General features: G+C 38.5%; 2 protein-coding genes across 3 annotated transcripts; both read right to left on the reverse strand.

Annotated features, from left to right (window-relative positions):
* Positions 1-851: 851 nt before the first annotated feature.
* Positions 852-1,421, reverse strand: LOC113779431. Its single transcript, XM_027325002.1, has 2 exons — positions 1,094-1,421; positions 852-985 (listed from the first exon to the last, which is right to left on the reverse strand). Exons 1-2 carry the CDS (start codon positions 1,419-1,421, stop codon positions 852-854), a joined length of 462 nt encoding a protein of 153 aa, XP_027180803.1.
* Positions 1,422-12,425: 11,004 nt separating this feature from the next.
* LOC113781339 (disease resistance protein RPM1-like) lies at positions 12,426-17,897 on the reverse strand. 2 transcript variants are annotated; one of them, XM_027327256.1, is made up of 3 exons: positions 17,667-17,897; positions 17,483-17,527; positions 12,426-15,575 (listed from the first exon to the last, which is right to left on the reverse strand). In XM_027327256.1, exon 3 carries the CDS (start codon positions 15,498-15,500, stop codon positions 12,624-12,626), a length of 2,877 nt encoding a protein of 958 aa, XP_027183057.1. In that variant the 5' UTR covers positions 15,501-15,575; positions 17,483-17,527; positions 17,667-17,897; the 3' UTR covers positions 12,426-12,623. The 2 variants fall into 2 exon arrangements, with proteins under 2 accessions (XP_027183057.1, XP_027183056.1); XM_027327255.1 differs by lacking the exon at positions 17,667-17,897 and having other exon boundaries at positions 17,483-17,659.
* Between the last annotated feature and the right edge of the window lie 210 nt (positions 17,898-18,107).

Raw genomic sequence — 18,107 nt, forward strand, 5'->3', positions numbered from 1 at the left:
GGAGATCTGCTGACTGGCGGCGGCGCGCGGACAACGGCGTGGCGGGCGGTGATAGCGACGATGGCGGCGGCTTGGGCTGGTCGAGCGTGCGGCGGGCGGCGATGAATGGATTCGGCTGTGGCGTGCGCAGAGAGCAGGGGAGCAGCAGGGGAGAAAGAAAGAAAAGAGAAAGAAAGAAAGAAGAAGAAAGAAAGAAAAGAGGAAAAGAAAAAATTGGTTTTTTTTTTTTTTAGAAAAGAAATTGCTACGGTTAAGAGGAAAAATTTCCAGCTTCTTATTAATATATTTTTTTTATTATTAATTTTTTTTTGTTTTTTGAAATAATCTTTCTTCTTCTTTTAATGAAAGGCATAATAATAATAATAATAATAATAATAACAATAATAATAATGAAATATTTTTTTCAAATTCTTACCTTCCCGCGAACGTGACGCAGGCACGTCAAGAGGTCAAGAGAGCTCCCAGAAGTTTCAGAATTTCCTGATCGTGAGCGTCCTGCACATCATCACGCGGGCACGTCATGAGGGCAGGAAAGCTTCCAGAAGTTTCAGAATTTCCTGATCGTGAGCGTCCTGCACATCATTATGCGGGCACGTCATGAGGGCAGGAGAGCTTTCAGAAGTTTCAGAATTTCTGATCGTGAGCATCCTGCACGTCACCACGCGGGCGCGTCATGAGTGAAGGAGACCTATAAATTAGCAAAAACGAAAACTGAAACCCAAAATCAGTCGAATTTCAGGAGAACATCTCCAAACTACTACACGAAATTAAACAACCAACTAAAAGGAACAATTGGGTTGCCTCCCAATGAGCGCCTTTCTTTAATGTCTTTGGCTAGACATGGTAAACTGTCACTGATTAGGACACGGTGGTTCGTCTAGCCTTATTGTCTCCCTCTCTTTATCTGAAAATCCTTCGTAATAATATTTGAGACGGTGCCCATTCACCACAAATTTGTTGTCTGTCTTAGTACTTCGGATCTCAACTGCACCATATGGAAAAACGTGAGTCACAATGAAAGGTCCAATCCAACGGGAACGTAGCTTACCTGGGAATAGCTTAAGCCTTGATTGGTATAGGAGGACCTTCTAACCAACTTCAAATGTTTTTCTTGAAATTTGTTGGTCATGAAATGCCCGGCTTTTCTTTTTATAAATCAAGGCGTTTTCGTATGTTTCGTTCCGGATCTTCTCCAATTCTTGCAAATCCAACTTCCGTTGAACACCGGCCTCTTCTAGATTCATATTACATTGCTTTATCGCCCAAAAAGCCTTGTGCTCGAACTCTACTGGAAGGTGACACGGCTTCCCAAATACCAACCTGTACGGTGACATCCCTATAGGAGTCTTGTACGCCGTCCGATAGGCCCAGAGTGTGTCCTCCAACCTTTGGCTCCAATCTTTCCTATCAGGGCGCACCATTTTCTCTAAAATGGACTTAATCTCCCGATTTGACACCTCCGCTTGACCATTGGTCTATGGGTGGTATGACGTTGAGACCCTGTGGAGTACTCCATACTTGCGAAACAACGCAGCTATGGTTTTGTTGTAAAAGTGCGTTCCCCTATCACTGACAATAGCTCTAGGCATTCCAAATCGCACAAAAATATTAGACCTGATAAAATCTGCAACTACTTTCGAGTCATTAGTTCGAGTGGCCTTAGCCTCCACCCATTTAGACACGTAATCAACTGCCAGCAAAATATATAAAAAACCAAATGAAGTAGGAAAAGGCCCCATGAAATCTATACCCCAGACATCAAAAATTTCAACAAAAATCAACGGGACTTGGGGCATTTGATCTCTACGGGCTATATTACCTACCCTTTGACAGCGATCACATGACTTACAAAACGCATAGGCATCCTTAAACAATGAAGGCCAATAAAATTCACTTTCTAAAACCTTATGAGCAGTTCTCTTGGGTCCAAAATGACCTCCACAGGCAAAAGTATGACAAAAAGTTAGAATTGATTGAAATTCCACTTCACTTACACATCTCCTCATTATTTGGTCTGCACATCTCTTCCATAGGTACGGGTCGTCCCAAATGAAATACTTGGCGTCACTCTTCAATTTATGCTTATTCGATTTTGGCCAACCTGCAGGAAAATCACCCGTTACCAGATAATTGACCAAATCAGCATATCAAGGCAATTGAGAATTTAAGGAAAACAAATGCTCTTCAGGGAATGCATCCTTCAATGGCTCATTATCCTCCCCAATTGGTATGCGACTTAAATGGTCTGCTACTAGATTTTCTGAGCCTTTTTTGGCTCTTATCTCCAGGTCAAATTCCTGTAGTAGCAATATCCATCTGATGAGCCTCGGCTTTGCATCTTTCTTGGTCATTAGGTACCTCAATGCTGCATGGTCAGAAAATACAATTACTTTAGCACCTAGCAAATATGACCTGAATTTTTCTAAAGCAAAAATAACTGCAAGAAGCTCCTTCTCAGTGGTGGAGTAATTCAACTGGGCTCCATTCAATGCTCGGGATGCATAATAGATGACGTGAGCTGCCTTCCCTACTCTTTGCCCCAATACAGCCCCTACGGCATGATCACTGGCGTCGCACATAATCTCAAATGGTAGACTCCAGTCAGGGGGCTGGATGATTGGGGGTGAAGTCAACAATTCTTTTAACTTGTTGAAGGCTCCCTCACACTTATCATCGAATTCGAAGGTCACATCCTTTTATAGGAGTTGGAACAACGGGGCTCCAATTTTTGAAAAATCCTTGATGAACCTTCGATAAAAACCTGCATGTCCAAGAAAAGAGCGCACCTCCCGCACACTCGCGGGGTAAGGTAATGCAAAAATAATGTCTATTTTAGCCTTGTCAACTTCTATGCCCTTAGACGATACAATATGACCCAGGACTATCCCGTGTTCAATCATAAAATGACATTTTTCCCAATTAAGCATAAGATTAGTCTCTATACACCTTATTAGGATCAATTTCAGGATATCTAAACACGTATCAAAACTATCACCATACACACTGAAATCGTCCATGAAAACTTCAATAATTTTCTCCACGTATTCAGAAAAAATACTTACCATACACCTTTGAAATGTTGCAGGTGCATTGCATAACCCGAATGGCATTCGTCTGTAGGCAAAGGTCCCGAACGGGCACGTGAAGGTTGTCTTCTCTTGATCCTCCGGGGCAATTGCTATCTGAAAGTATCCTGAAAATCCATCCAAAAAGCAATAATAAGCTCTACCAGCTAAACGTTCAACCATTTGGTCAATGAAAGGGAGAGGGAAATGGTCCTTTTTAGTGACGGCGTTTAGCCTACGGTAGTCTATACACTGCCTCCATCCCGTGGGTTTGCGCACTAGCACGAGCTCACCCGTTTGGTTGGCTTTTACCGTTACTCCTGCCTTCTTTGGGACTACTTGGACCGGACTCACCCAAGGGCTATCAGATATTGTAAAGATGATCCCCACATCTAGCAATTTTAGAATCTCTTTCTTTACAACTTCCATCATGAGGGGATTGAGCCTCCTTTGAGCCTGCCGTACAGGTTTGGCATCCTCTTCTAGTCTAATCCGATGCATACAGACGGCTGGGCTGATTCCCTTAATGTCTGCGATTGTCCAGCCTATCGCCTCTTTATGCTCCCGAAGGACCCGGATCAATTTCTCTTCCTGGATTTTTGACAGTGCCGATGAGATAATCACTGGGAGTGTCTCATTATCACCCAAATATGCATATTTCAGGTGCTCTGGTAAAGGTTTCAACTCCAGTACAGGTGCCTGCACCACAGATGGCAATACCCTCTGGTGAGGCTCGGGAGTAAAAGTAGGTAAGATTTCATACCTTTTCGTGGTGGTCTGCAATGAGTGTAATGCACCTATTGTGCATTTTAAATCCTCACTCCACTTCACCTGAGGAGTTGTCTCCAACTCGAGGTGCTTGGTTAAAGCGACCTCCAACTCATCCCTGCCATCAGTTTCAAACACTTCCTGCACTACAGGGTCAATAGCACTCACAGAAAAAACTGAGCTAAAGTTGGAGTTCGAGAGGTACTTCATAGTATCAAAAATATTAAAATGCACAATTTCCCCATCAAACTCCATGGACAAGGTACCCTTATTAACATCAATTTTCGTCTGTGCGGTGCTCATAAAAGATCTACCCAATAACAAAGGTGAGGGATCAGGGGAGTGATCATCATCCATATCAAGTACATAAAAATCAGCTGGAAACACCAAATCATTAACTTTTACCAACACATCTTCAACCAACCCGTCAGGATATGCATTAGTTCGGTCAGCTAATTGAATGATTATTCCAGTTTCTTTTAATGGACCTAATTTTAGAGAAGCATAGATAGACTTAGGCATGACATTAATTGATGCTCCCAGATCTAACATGGCCCTTCTGATCACAGTATTACCTATCCTACAGGGAATAGTAAACATACCTGGGTCCCCGCACTTTGGTGAGAGCTTTCTCTGCAGGACCGCAGACACATTTTCCCCAACAATAATCCTTTCATCCCCCCTCAATCGCCTTCGGTTGACACACAAGTCCCTTAGGAACTTGACATATTTTGGTACTTGTTTGATGGCGTCTAAGAGGGGGATATTTATCTCAACCTTGCGAAAAACCTCCAAAATCTCCTTCTCCTTATCCTGCTTCTTTGATTTTTTCAACCTGCTAGGAAAAGGAGGCGGGTTAGTTTTAGTTGTAATTACCGGGTCAGGCAGTACCTTTAGATCTGCACCATTGCTGTCCTCCCTTTCAAGCTCATTTTCGATCTTCTCTTCATCCTTGTCCTTGGGAATCACAGGTTCAGGCCCCTGAATTTCTTTCCCACTCCTTAGGGTCATTGCGCTCACGTTCTTCGGATTCAACTCCGGTTGGGATGGCAGCTTCCCTTGGTTCTGGGACTTCAAACGATTAATTCTGGTGGCCATTTGACCTATCTGATTCCTTATGTCCTGCATTTCGGAGTACGTCCTTTGCTGATTTTGCATAATAGCTGCCTCCGTCCTTTGCTGATTTTGCGTCATGGTTGTCATCACTTGTTTCAGCATCTCCTCCGTAGATGAACCAGATTGAGGGGGCGGAGGTGGTCGGGGTTGGTATTGCTGCTGGTACCCTGGTGGCTTATTTGGCACAAAGTTAGATTGCCTGTTCGACGTGAAGTTGGGTTGCATATTCCCTCCATAACTGAGGTTGGGATGATCTCTCCACCCGGGGTTGTAGGTGCTTGAGTAAAGGTCGTACTGCTTCCTTGGCGCGGGCGCGTGGTCAGCCATGTTCACCTGTTCTGCAGTTTCTTCCTGAATCATTGGGCACATGTCTGCAGAGTGGCCTATACCAGTGCAAATCCCGCATACCCTGGCTTGTGATGCATTTCTCACAGCCTGTTGCCTAACAAACGCAGTCAACTCATTTAGCTGCTGCTGTATAGAGGGTGTCTCTACCTCATTCACCCTACGTATTGGGACATCCTCTCTTGTACTGAATTGCTGTGAATTCTCTGCCATCCCCTCTATTAACTCCCGTACTTCCTGAGGGGTTTTGTTCACCAGTGCCCTCCACTTGCAGCATCAATGATGCTCCTGTCTCTAAAAAGGAGCCCTTCATAAAAATATTGTATAACCAACTGCTCACTTATTTGGTGTTGGGGGCACCTGCGCAACAAGTTCTTATACCGTTCCCAATACTCGTAAAGGGACTCCCCTGGATGCTGCTTGATCCCACAAATTTCTTTCCTTAGACTTGCAGCCCTGGACGCAGGAAAATATTTATCCAAAAATTTTTTCTTCAATTGGCCCCACGTGGTGATGCTACCTGGTGACAGGTAGTATAGCCGGTCCTTCGTAGAATCTTTCAAGGAGAAGGAGTGCCCTCATTTTTATCTGCTCTTCTGTGATTTTCGGGGGTTTCATACTATTGCACACGACATCAAACTCCTGCAGATGCTTATACGGCTTTTCACCTGGTAAACCATGAAAAAAGGGTAAAAACTGAATCAAGCCAAATTTTAGTTCAAATGGAATGTTGTCATTTAAAGCGGGGAAAGTAATGCATAAAGGCTGCTGAATTAAATCAGGAGCAGCCAACTCCCTTAATGTTTGTGCATTAGCCATGGTGCCCTCCTCCTGGTCAGAGTCACTTGAAGTGTCACCGAACGAATCTGTTGGGTCAACTCCTGGCTCAGAGCTCTCAGATGCAGCACTGGAGTGCTCCTTTCTGAGCTGTCTGGTTTCCTTTCTCGTTCTACGCGTGGTCTTCTCTACCTCAGGGTCAAAAACCAAATTACCTGTACAAGAAGATCGAGGCATACACTAGAAGAAAACCAGAAAATTAGGACAAAAATTAAAATTTAAAAAGAAACAAATACTAACGCCAGTCCCCGGCAACGGCGCCAAAAGTTGACAGGTCGTCAGCCTATGCAATAATAAAATTAAACTTAATTGCCAATTAAAATGACCAAAATCCAATTCCAAGTACTGGAGCAGGGACTCTAGGTGTGCAATGGGTTACTTGATTCACCCTGTTCCCGAAGAGTTTGCTTGATCCGATATATCCGAATGGATTGGTTATTCCTTTTCACAAATAATTATGAATTTGTAGACAGGGCAAGTAGGGTCGTATCCACAGAGACTAGGTATATTTGTTTCTTAAAAATCCAAAGTAACACAAGGGGTGATTTTGTAGGAATGATGACAATCCAATGAATTCAAATAAAAAAAATAAAAATAGATAACTAACTAGAAATTAAACCACAATTTTAAACCACACTCCACTGAACTCAGAATAACAATAATTAAGGGCCTAAATCAATTAAAGCAAGGAAACAATTAAGAATAAAATAAAGTAGGCAACGAAAAATCAAATGGCAATTCACTAAAACCAAGATAATATTAATTAAAGATCTAGCCAAGAAGTAACTTCAGCAATGGTTCACCTAATCGATTATTGATGCAAGGCAATCCCAATTATTTACCAATAAATAGGTTATAACTACCAAACAAGCGATGGTAGTCAACCCCTCCTTATTGTGTCGGTGATCAAGGTACGTCCGTTAATCACTGCTCTAATTGAGAAATAATCCTAGGTACGCCCGTAGAATTTAATTCCCCAATTGCCTTACGTATTAGAGGAGCCCTATTCTAACCAAATAACGCACTACCATGGTTATTTTAGATTAGCCCGCATATCCCCCTGACACGAATCCAATCATGCCAGTTGCCACTATTTTGAGACAATTAAACAATTACGGATTTAACGTCTCAATTGACAATAGATTATCAAATTAACTAATTATCCGGATCCAAGACAATCACTCAATTAAACAATCATACACACTGTAACCAGGGAATATGCGAATACCAATAAATAAAAAGAGAAGATAAAATTGAACCGATCTCACAGTTTTAGGCGAACCAGAGCCTTCATTGCTCCTTGGCTAGAAGAGAGGAATTTAGTTCATATTTGTCGCGTAAACCTCAGACAAAATTGCAAAGGAAATCGCGGCCATCGTCCGTCTAAATTTGGACAATCCAATTCGTCCGAATACTGAATAAATAGAAAAGCTACAGACGGCCATCCATGGCTTCCATTCTGTTCCACGCACAAAGGAAAAGAAGAGAACTACTAAAGGTAACTAAAGAAGAAGGAAAGTCAAAGCCAAAGAAATGGCTAAGCCCCTGACATTCGTGAGTCCCAAAAGCAGAAAGTAAAGTTTCAAAGAAAAGTCAACAATTCTTTTTCAGCTACAGACGGAGAGCTCCCAATAAAAGCCACCACATCTGATCCTCTTTCTTTCTCTTTATTGCGGCGGCTCACAGCAGGAAGAGAACCCTTCAGCCCGTCATTTCTTTTGCGGAAATTACCAAAGTGGGCGTGACATCTTCTTTTTCAAAGGTGTCCCGGGACACGCTTAATCATCTGAATTCTTTTCCTCCAATTCGGCACTTGTTATCATATTTATATTCTACTCCCTGAAATAAACATCAAATACTAAAAATGAGTAGAATCCAGCAAATAAATCCACATCAAGTCAGGTAATAGGAGGAATTAATAATAAAATAAATGAATAAATTGCAACCTATCATTAACCTAAATGGATCAATGGTAGGATACTTCAGAAACGAAAGGGGAGTGAGACAGGGGGATCCTATATCGTCGTATCTGTTTCTAATCGCTATGGAGATATTCACAAAATTGCTGAATTGGAACATTGATAAGAATGGATTCAACTATCACCCCAGGTGTCAAGAACTTAAAATATCCCATCCCATTTATCTTTTGCTGATGAGCTTTTTATACTTGCTGCTGCTACAAGGAGATCATTTCAGTTGATTCAGAAAACCTTGCATGAATTCGGTGAAATGTCCAGCCTCAAACCAAACCTACACACGTGTCAGATATATATATATATATGGCTGGTGTGAATGACGATATGTAGATTCAGCTTTGCAATCCAGTGCAGATGCCTTTAGGCTCACTCCCTGTTAGGTATTTGGGCTTGCCATTGATATCTGCTACACTGAGATTTATATATCGTCAACCTATTTTAAATAAGATGGAACAAGGAATTCATAGTTGGGCTAGTAAAAAACTTTCATATGGAGGTAGATTACAATTGATAAAATCCAACTTAAATGGGATTCAGGTTTTTAGGTCTAGTGCTTTTATTCTTCCCAAATCTGTCATCAAGAAGGTTTGTAGTATGCTAACTTCCTTTTTATGGGCTGGTGAGATTTAGAACTCACGAGTGTGCAAAAGTTAAGTGGACTGATATATGGATGCCTAAGAAGGAGGGAGGATTGTGCCTGTTTGATTTAGAACTGTGGAACAAATGTCTAATCATGAAGCAAATATGATTTAGACCGTTTAAAAGCCTGGGGAGTAGCTTTGGAGTCAGATCAGTGTATCGTATGTAATGGTGCTGAGTCCATGAGGCATATATTCTTTGATTGCGCTCCATCCAATACAGTATGGCAGAAGCTACAGTACTTGTGTGCAATAGTTAAGAGCAGATTACCTTGGGATGCTGAGTTAAAATGGTATTGTGATAATTGCAACCCAAACTCATTTATTGATCAAATCAAAATGTTGGCGTTTTCAACTGCAAATTATCAGATATGGTACCCAAGGAACCAAATCATATTTCAACGGAAACGTATCCTTGCTGTGACCATTGTGTCTATGGTCCTTGAATCAGTTAGGAATACTACTGTTGTGAACTTGTGAGTTGGAGAGTAGTCCCACTGACCAAAGCCAATTGGGAGCTAAGTATGGAGCTCGGATTATGTCATGTGCATTTCCAGCAAGACTGAGTTTGCATTACTCGCTTATATCTTGATCAATAAAGATTCATATTTGCCCAAAAAAAAAAAAAAACCAATGAAAGAATAACCAGTTACTTGCATTACATCAACAATTAATATCAATTATGCCAACACTTGCAAGAATGAAAAACATTCCCTTGAGTTGTGGTGAATTAAATCCAAAAAAAAACAACAAATTTTATTTATTATAAAAGAATATGGTAAATCTTAGTGGTTAATAGTGTAAGCCAAAAAATGATATTAGTTTTTGTGATGCCACAATTACACTCCTCTATAATAAATGGAAAAATTGCATTGCATTTCATTAATAAATAATATCAGAATTTATAAAAATAAAAGATTTCTTACTTTTTTATTTATCAAAAAAAGAAAAACAAATTTTATTTATGAAATATCCAAGATTAAAGATTACTACAAACATGAAACAAAGTATAATAAATTGGTACTATGAGTCTCTCAAAAAGTATCACGAATCTTTTTTTTTTGGATAAAAGTAAATTAAACCTTAAGAGCACGTTTTAGTATGCGTATATTAGTATTAAGTAAAAAATTTTAACACAAAATATAATAAGAACTGGAGTATGAAAGAAGGCAAAGAGTTTTATGTTGAAAATTTATTGGTTTTAATTGCAACAAAAATTAAATTTAATGAACTTTATTAATGGTATTATTGTAACAATTGATAGCATTAAATAAATCAATGCCAATCATAATAAGAGTTATAAAGGTGAAACACTCATTTGAGTTATGGTGAATTAAATTAAAAAAAATAATTTTTTAATAAAATATCCAATTTCAAAGAGTACATCAAAGGTGGATAAAAATATTTCCAAATTCAATTTGATTATTATATAACAAATTATCTTAACAGCTTACAATTTTTAATCATATAAATCTATAATCGTAAATCATGTCATCAATGATAAATACAAATAAGTTTCACCAAATGAAAACATTTCTCTTCAAAATTAAGCTATTTAAATTTGAACAATGGAATTCAATATATTTCAAGACTATTGTAATTATAATAGTACTATAGATCATTTTACAATCGACCATTAGTGAAAAATAATAATAATTAGAAAAACACACTAAAACTATTTGAAAATTCATAGAGTGACTTAATGGGGAACAACAAATTATTCAAAAAGTTAAAGATTTTAACTCAAATGACATAAAGGAGAACATTCAGCCATTCAGGCAATCTAAATTTAACAGAAAGAAGAAAACATTAATACTCTTACAAAATAAAGTCCTCTTGGAACAAATAATGCTTTATTACTCATGCATGTGTATTGGTTAGGGCAAACCAAATTCAAAAAAATAAAAAAAAACATGAATAATAAATATCCTTTTTTTCGTTAATAAGTTAAAAATCTAAACTCAAATAACATAAAAGAGAACACTCAGATAATCCAAATTCAACTGAAAGACAAAAACATTGATATTGTTACAAATTAAAAGTGCTCTCAGGCTAAATAATGCTTTATGTTGCTTATGCATTTGTGTTGGTTATAGCAACCAAATACAAAAAATCATAAAATATAAAAATATTAAATATCACATTTTTTTTTGTTTCAATTACATTTATTCCTTCGAAACAATTGCTTTTCTAAAACTTTTGAGAAATGTTATTTGCAGTCACATTTCTATTAATCATACTTCCACTATCACTTAAATCATATAGTTTTCATTTGTTAAGATATGTGCTGACATTAAAAAAAAATGAAGTGCAAATTAAGATTTGTTATTTGTTAAGATTTGTTAAGATATTTGCAAATTACATTTTCCAAAATTTTAAGGAAAAAAAATTTAAAAACATCATGTTCATGTTCACGTGAAAAGTACACGATTCATTACTAGTAATGTAAAAATGCTTGATAATCCAAATAGATGAGCTTCCTGTAGATTGTTGGAGTTTGAATGTTCAGTTCCCTGTGAAGATTTTTGAATAATCTCGAGACTCGGATGAACATACGATTGCATAATGGGTGATGCTTTCCATAGTCTGAACCTAGTTGAGGATGACGAAAATTAGTCTTGGCCTGTTATGGACTGTGGGAACGGCAAGAGAGGAAAAGGAGAAGCAGGAAAAGTTTGATTTTCTCCATTATAATTTGGGTTAAGGTGTCATTGTTAGATTTTCCGTTAAAATTAACTATCAATAGTAAAAAGTCAAAATCAAACTAATAAATTAATAAATTCACGTTTTCAATTTTTTTCTTTTTTCCTCTCTTTCTCTCTCTTTGGGAAGAGAAGAGGTGATTTTGAAAACCTATGTTTTGGCCTACAAAATCTTAATTTTCTCCAAATATAAAAGAAATGTAAGGAAAATAAAAAAAATAAATAAGAAACAAAAAGGATGGAAGGGAAGTATAAAAAAAAACAAAATGAGAAACAAAAAATACCAAATCTTTTTTGACTACAAATATCATTATAGGTTTTTAAACCAAAATTTTAATGGCATTTTCTATTTCTTATTTATCTATTTTATTTAAATTTCTTCAAGTAATGAAAAGATAAATTTGTCAATTTATTAGTTTGATTTTGACCTTTTACTATTGTTCGTTAGTTTTAATAAAAAAAAATTTAAAGGTGACACTTTAACTCAAACCATGAGAGGATTATATATATGTTTTTAAACTATAGAGAGGTTATGTGGTAAATTACCTAATCATAGGGGATAAACTGTCATTTAGCCAACATAATAATATTAGCTAGCCCTTACATTGCTAAAGCAAATGGGTGAGTGGTTGCTCTTAATTGCCAACATGCATATACCGAGATCATCCGCATTTTTGTTCCTAATTGCCAGCATATACCACATCTTTTGATTTTCCAATAAATACTGCAAAAAAAAAAAAAGTAACGACACCTTCTATACTACTCAAAGATTATTGATTGTTCACCTAAATTCGTCAAGTTTCAAAAAAAAAAATCTTTAAAGTGAATTGAATTGAATCGAATTTAAATTGAAACACTGGCAAATTTGGGAAGGAAAGAGCAGATTTGTACAAGCAGAAGTGAGGATAAATTGGGTTTACGTATTATCTTTGACCCAAATTTAAAATTGATTGTTTGCTAAATCAATTAAAGAAAAGATAAAGAGTAATAATATACAGTACATTAACAACATCAAGCATTATACACAATACATACAACAAATAAGGAGGTAAGACACAGAAGATGATGAACTTCTCACACGGATGTCGAAGGGGCAAAAAATTACTAATAAAAAATAAAAACAAAACCAGTGTTGTCCACAACCGAAAGGGTGCAAACCAGAGAAAGGGGAATGATTTATGTTTTCTTCTTCTTCTTCTCCCATAGCTGGCGCTCTCTCCATTCCCCATCTTCTGTATAGCAACCAATGACAATTTCAGGAATGTGTGCTATTCTTGTGTAATCTTCACTTTCTTCCTTCTGATTCTCTACCTTTTCTATCATTTCAGAACTCATCTCATACAAATACAGCTCTTGAAGATGGCTCAAGTGCTGAATACCCATGGGTAACTCTTCTAGTAATGGAAGCAGGTCCAGATACAGTTGATGGAGACGAGGCAATGCACCCTCCTCCACTCTCATCCACCTCAATCCTTCCATTCTCCTTAATTCCAACCGCTTCAGCTTTACGAACCCTCCAGTCTTGAAACACAACCCTTCTCCCTGGTAAGATCCACAGAAATTGATTTCACCCAAATTGGGCAAATGTTGGAGGGATTCAAGCGGATCCTCCTCACCCCTCAACTTGCTCCAATTCAAATCTATTCTTATCAAGCCGTGAAGACGAGCTACCCATTGTGGCATCTTTTCCAAGCGACCATACAAAATCAGCATACGAAGAGATTGAAGAAATGAAGAAGAAGAAGAAGAAAGAGAAGGATGATTCAGATCGATCATCTCATGATCATCACCTTTTCCAATTGAAGCAACACTTAATTCCCGAAGACTGGTGAGGTTGGCAAGGGAGGAGCAGAGCTCCTTTCCATCTTCTCTTCTTAACTTTGTAATATATAGCTCTCTTAATTGGGACAGCTTTCCTATCTCCTTGATTATTGTGGATCCACTACTTGCATCTATGGAGTGTAATATTTCTAGGGCAAGAAGCCCTCCCATATTTGAGGGAGCTTTAAACCCATGATATCCATAATCATCATCGGAAGAATCAACTTGTTGATATACTTTGAGAAACCGAAGTTTTTGCAGCTTTAGGATTTCCATAGGTAATTCCCTAACTCCAGTATCTCCCAAATCAAGAAACTCCAAATGTTGAAGCTTTCCAATGGCTTTTGGGACTCTCTCCACTCTTGTACCAGATAGGTCCAGATGCTTGAGATGAAACAAATTGAAAATCTCATTTGGTATTTCCTCCTGTGTCTCTTGACCATGAAAATACAAAACCTTTAACAGCTTACTACTCCTTGAAATTTCAGATAACAACGTTTCGGATAGTAGCGGGCTCATGGATCCAACTGTAATGAACGACCGAAGGTGGTCAAAGCAACAACTTCGTCTTTGTTGGTGGTGCTGGGTGTTGTTACTGCTACTACTATGGACTACTAGACGGCGTACCTTCTCGGACGGCCACGTCGTCGGCTGTCCAGTAGTAACTGTGACCATGTTTTGTTCTCTTGACTTGGAAATGATAATTTCTCGCAATAGGTCATGGATTCGACAATAGTCGGGTAATCCTTCATAAAACACACCAGTCACTTGAATTAGGCTTCTGCTGACAAGTTCACTAAAATAACCCCAGGCTACATCTTCAATGTTCATTCCTTCTCTCCATTCTACAAACCTTTCAGCAATCCACAAATTAATTAGGTCACTGCATCCTATTTTGCAATCCTCTGGGTAGATACTTGTGTACAACAGACATGTCTTTAGATGCCAAGGCAAATCACCATAACTAAGAGAGAGTATCTTTCTAATTCTGTCTAGCTTGCCCGTGCCTTCTAATTCACCCCCAAGACTGCGTCGAACCATCTCCCATTCGTCTATTCTGTTTACATCTTTCGAAGCCAAAAGCCCACTGATTGCAAGGATTGCAAGGGGCAAGCCCTCACATTTGTCCAATATACCTTCGGCAACATTCATCAAATGGTCAGGGCAATTACCTCCGTCAAAGATCTTGCTGCAAAACAGGGTCCGCGAATCCTCAGTAGATAGTGGTTCCATTCTGTAGACAAAACGCCGAGATTCAATGCAAGAGGCATAGGCTACATCAGCTTTTCGAGTTGTTAGTATGACACGGTTGCCACGGCTACTCTCAGGCAGTGCAAATTTGATGGTATTCCAAAATTCCACATCCCATACATCATCAAAAACAATTGCATACCTTCCGGCTTGTTGAAGAAAATCTTTGACAATTTTTTTCAGCTCAGTGGTAGTCATAGACTCTATCGATTGTGGGACTGGTTTCTTCCCTTCCTTGTGCAACTGCCGAATCAAGTCTTTCAGGAGGAACTGAAAGTCACATGTTTCAGAGACAGTTACCCAAGCCCGGACTGGGAAATGCCTTCTGACTTCAGGATCCTCGTGGACTTTTTTCACTAGGGTAGTTTTGCCAAGCCCTCCCATACCAACCACTGAAACAACTTTCAGTTGGTAATCATCCCCTTTGAGGAGCTCAGAAATAAGATGTTTCTTGGGCTGGTCAATGCCAACTAATTTAGCTTCTTCCACAAGCAGCGCATCATCTCTGCTATAGCGCCAGGTTGTGTCGTTCACAGCAGAAAGTGAGTTGGACGCTTGGGCAGAGATACCATATTCGGATTGGTATCTTTGATGGGCTACAGCAATATCTTCGATTCTGGACTTGATGCTTTGTATTTCGCTGGAAACTCGATGACGAGCTCTCAAATTCTTGATGGAGCTGAAAATTCTCCGAACAGAGCCGTAGAATCCTGTTGCGCGATGCCGAGCAAAGCGAGCTACAAATTCATCAAGAATGTCCTCAGTGTCATAAGCAGCATCTCGCACTTGCTTGATCCATTGTTGGAGCGTGGGTTGAGCATGTTCTTCTTTTGCTTCTGCCTCTCGCAGGAAAGCTCTCATTTGCTCCAACTCATCCATGATGAATTGGACCTCTCGCCGAAGCCCTCCCAATAGTCGTCCCTCCTCGAGTAGAAAAGTTGAGAGTTGAGCCAGCACAAAAGAGAGAACAGTTTCTGCCATTTTCAGTCTTTGTTTTTAACCTAAGAAAGTTGGGGAAGGCGGCTTCTGGTTTATAGGACAGTCCACTTGTAGTATCTTGAAAGGAAGAGTAGGTTATAGATTCATAAGCTAATGAACTTTGATGCTATATGTTGCAGTATTTATCAAAAAGAAGAACCGTGTCAAAAAGAAAAAGAAAGAATTAACCAATTAGAAGAAACTTGATGGAAATTGAAGATAGGCAACAACGCGAGTTTGAAAGACGAAGCTGCCTCTTACCTGCTTAGAAATTATTAGAATACAAAATCATGGAAGCTATTAAGAAGACTGTGCAAATGGTGGGGTGATCAGCATTCAGGACCTTCTTTCAACTGTGGGTCCTTTTGGTCGGATAAAGATAAAGGAGTGACTACCGCAGCATCGTGCAAAAGCAATGATGCCGAATTATTTAACAAGGGAAGGAATAAAGTTAAAAACGCTGCTGGAATGGACATTGTTGATTTCATTGACGAGAAATAAAACTACACTACAAAGTCTTTTGCACCTTCTGCTGACATATATATCCTCCTCCCCCTGTGGAACTAATTTCTGCTCTTTTTTTTTTTTCCCAGGAATACGTGATGCAGAGGAAAGTTATTAATTTCTTCTGAGTGGAACAGAAAAAGCAACTCAAGACTTAAGCTCAATTCAGGTTACTGATGAATTCTTTTGTGAAATCTAGCTGAAACTAGTTAAGATTACAAAATTATACTGAGTAGGCAAGAAGCAGAAAGGCATCCAAAGAATTAGTATAAGTTATCTTCAAATTTCGGAACACCAGTGCTTGTGCACTTATTAATGCCAAAAAGCAGATTTTTTTCTTTTTTTGGTCAAATGACGTTGTACTAAAAAAGAGAGGAATTTGTGAAAGAATATAAGGATTCAAATCTTATCTATTAATTTCAAAGGAAGAAGTTAATTAGAGATCCCCTTTTCGTATTTTGATTTTTAATTCAGTAGAACTTAGCATCTGCTAACCCTTACATTAATCAAACAAATTGCTAACCAATCGTTCTTGATTGCCCACATGTTATTGTCAGCATTGGTTCTTGGTTGCCTCATAATTCTTTAATGTTGATTTTTGAATTAAGTACATTAGAAAAGAATATGAGTTCCACTTTACTACTAAAATTGATTATTAGCAGAGAAGGCAAAAGAGATTGGCGATGCCGAGCCTTAGCACCTTCCATTAGTATCTGCCCAGAAAGCAATAGTGATAACTTGCAGTGATAAGTGCAATTGTTCAGTCATCTTCTTTTTTAGTAAAGAATGGAAGGGTGATTAATACATGACTTTAGTCATTCAATAAGAAGTAGATCTAGAATTACAGGCTAAGTATCCAAATACAGTAGTGTTCAATGCAACCGTTATGATTAGGCATGTCTAAAAGTCTATACATACATATTATGCTGGTTTTTATTATGTAACTCTCTTTTCTACCGTCAAAATAGAAAATCTAAAATTTGAAAAGATTAAAATAGGAACTAAATAGCCGCAGTGATTTGTTGGCTAATTCCTTAATAGCAGCTCATATGAGTGTGAAAATTGTGGAAGATCGAAGCAATCAAATCAGCATACTATTTAAACTTAGGATCCATGAGCGACTAATAACTTGGCCAAAGTATTTTATCCCGCTAGCTTGGACTGACACAACAATTGGGGTTCCAATTAACTATAGTAGTAACGTGACTTAGTTCAAATTACAAAACTCGATCACAAGTAATTGTACGGAGTTGAATAAATCATATAAATACGGCACCACAGTAATCAAGTTAGTGTTAGCCCTTGTGATCACCAATTTAATCTATTATCTCACTTCTTTCTTTCTTTTGTTTTTTCCATCCCTCCTTTTCCAGTTGAAAGGCGGCTTATTTTACCAAGTAGAAACGTGGCTATGTTTTAAAAAAAAAAAAAAAAAAAAAAGCCTTGAACTTCAACGAAAGTACACAAATCTCAGCACTTACTTGAGAGAAAATGAAACCTCTGGCAATAGCTGATCTGAACCTACCCTGTCAAATCCAAGTTTGATGAAAAAGAGAACACGGGCGAGGAAGATGATAATTTGAATCAAAATTAAAACAACGCAGTATGTGCAAGGCCTTTAGCCAGGAAGATGGAGTATTATAGAGGAGAAGGTAGGAGCAGTACCGTTATTGATAAGAAAGTGGAGTGAAATTGGCCGTGACTTTCCTGGTTGGATTCTAGTAGAACAATCACTCAACGTGGATCTCATCCATCGGCTGTCAGGTTGGATGCTATATGGTGCAGTATTTATCAAAAAGAAAAAGAAAGAATTAACCAATTAGAAGAAACTAAAGCAAGAAACATGATGGAAATTGAAGACAGGAAGATAGGCAGCAACGCGAGTTTGAAAGACGAAGCTGCTTTGAAATTAGAATACAAAATCATGGAAGCTATTAAGAAGACTGTGCAAATGGTGGGGTGATCAGCCTTCAGGAGAATCAGGACCTTCTTTCAGCTGTGGGTCCTTTGGTCGGATAAAGATAAAGGAGTGACTACCGCAGCATCGTGCAAAAGCAATGATGCCGAATTATTTAACAAGGGAAGGAATAAAGTTAAAACGCGGCT

The sequence above is a fragment of the Coffea eugenioides genome, chromosome 8 (assembly GCF_003713205.1).
Source record: "Coffea eugenioides isolate CCC68of chromosome 8, Ceug_1.0, whole genome shotgun sequence".
Classification (NCBI taxonomy): domain Eukaryota; kingdom Viridiplantae; phylum Streptophyta; class Magnoliopsida; order Gentianales; family Rubiaceae; genus Coffea; species Coffea eugenioides.

Coding starts and splice junctions, on each gene's coding strand:
- LOC113781339 (XM_027327256.1), bottom strand. CDS start 15,500: ATGGCAGAAACTGTTCTCTCTTTTGTGCTGGCTCAACTCTCAACTTTT.
- LOC113779431 (XM_027325002.1), bottom strand. CDS start 1,421: ATGGTGCGCCCTGATAGGAAAGATTGGAGCCAAAGGTTGGAGGACACA. Junction 986..1,093: donor AAGAAAAACATTTGAAGTTG/GTTAGAAGGTCC, acceptor CATATGGTGCAG/TTGAGATCCGAAGTACTAAG.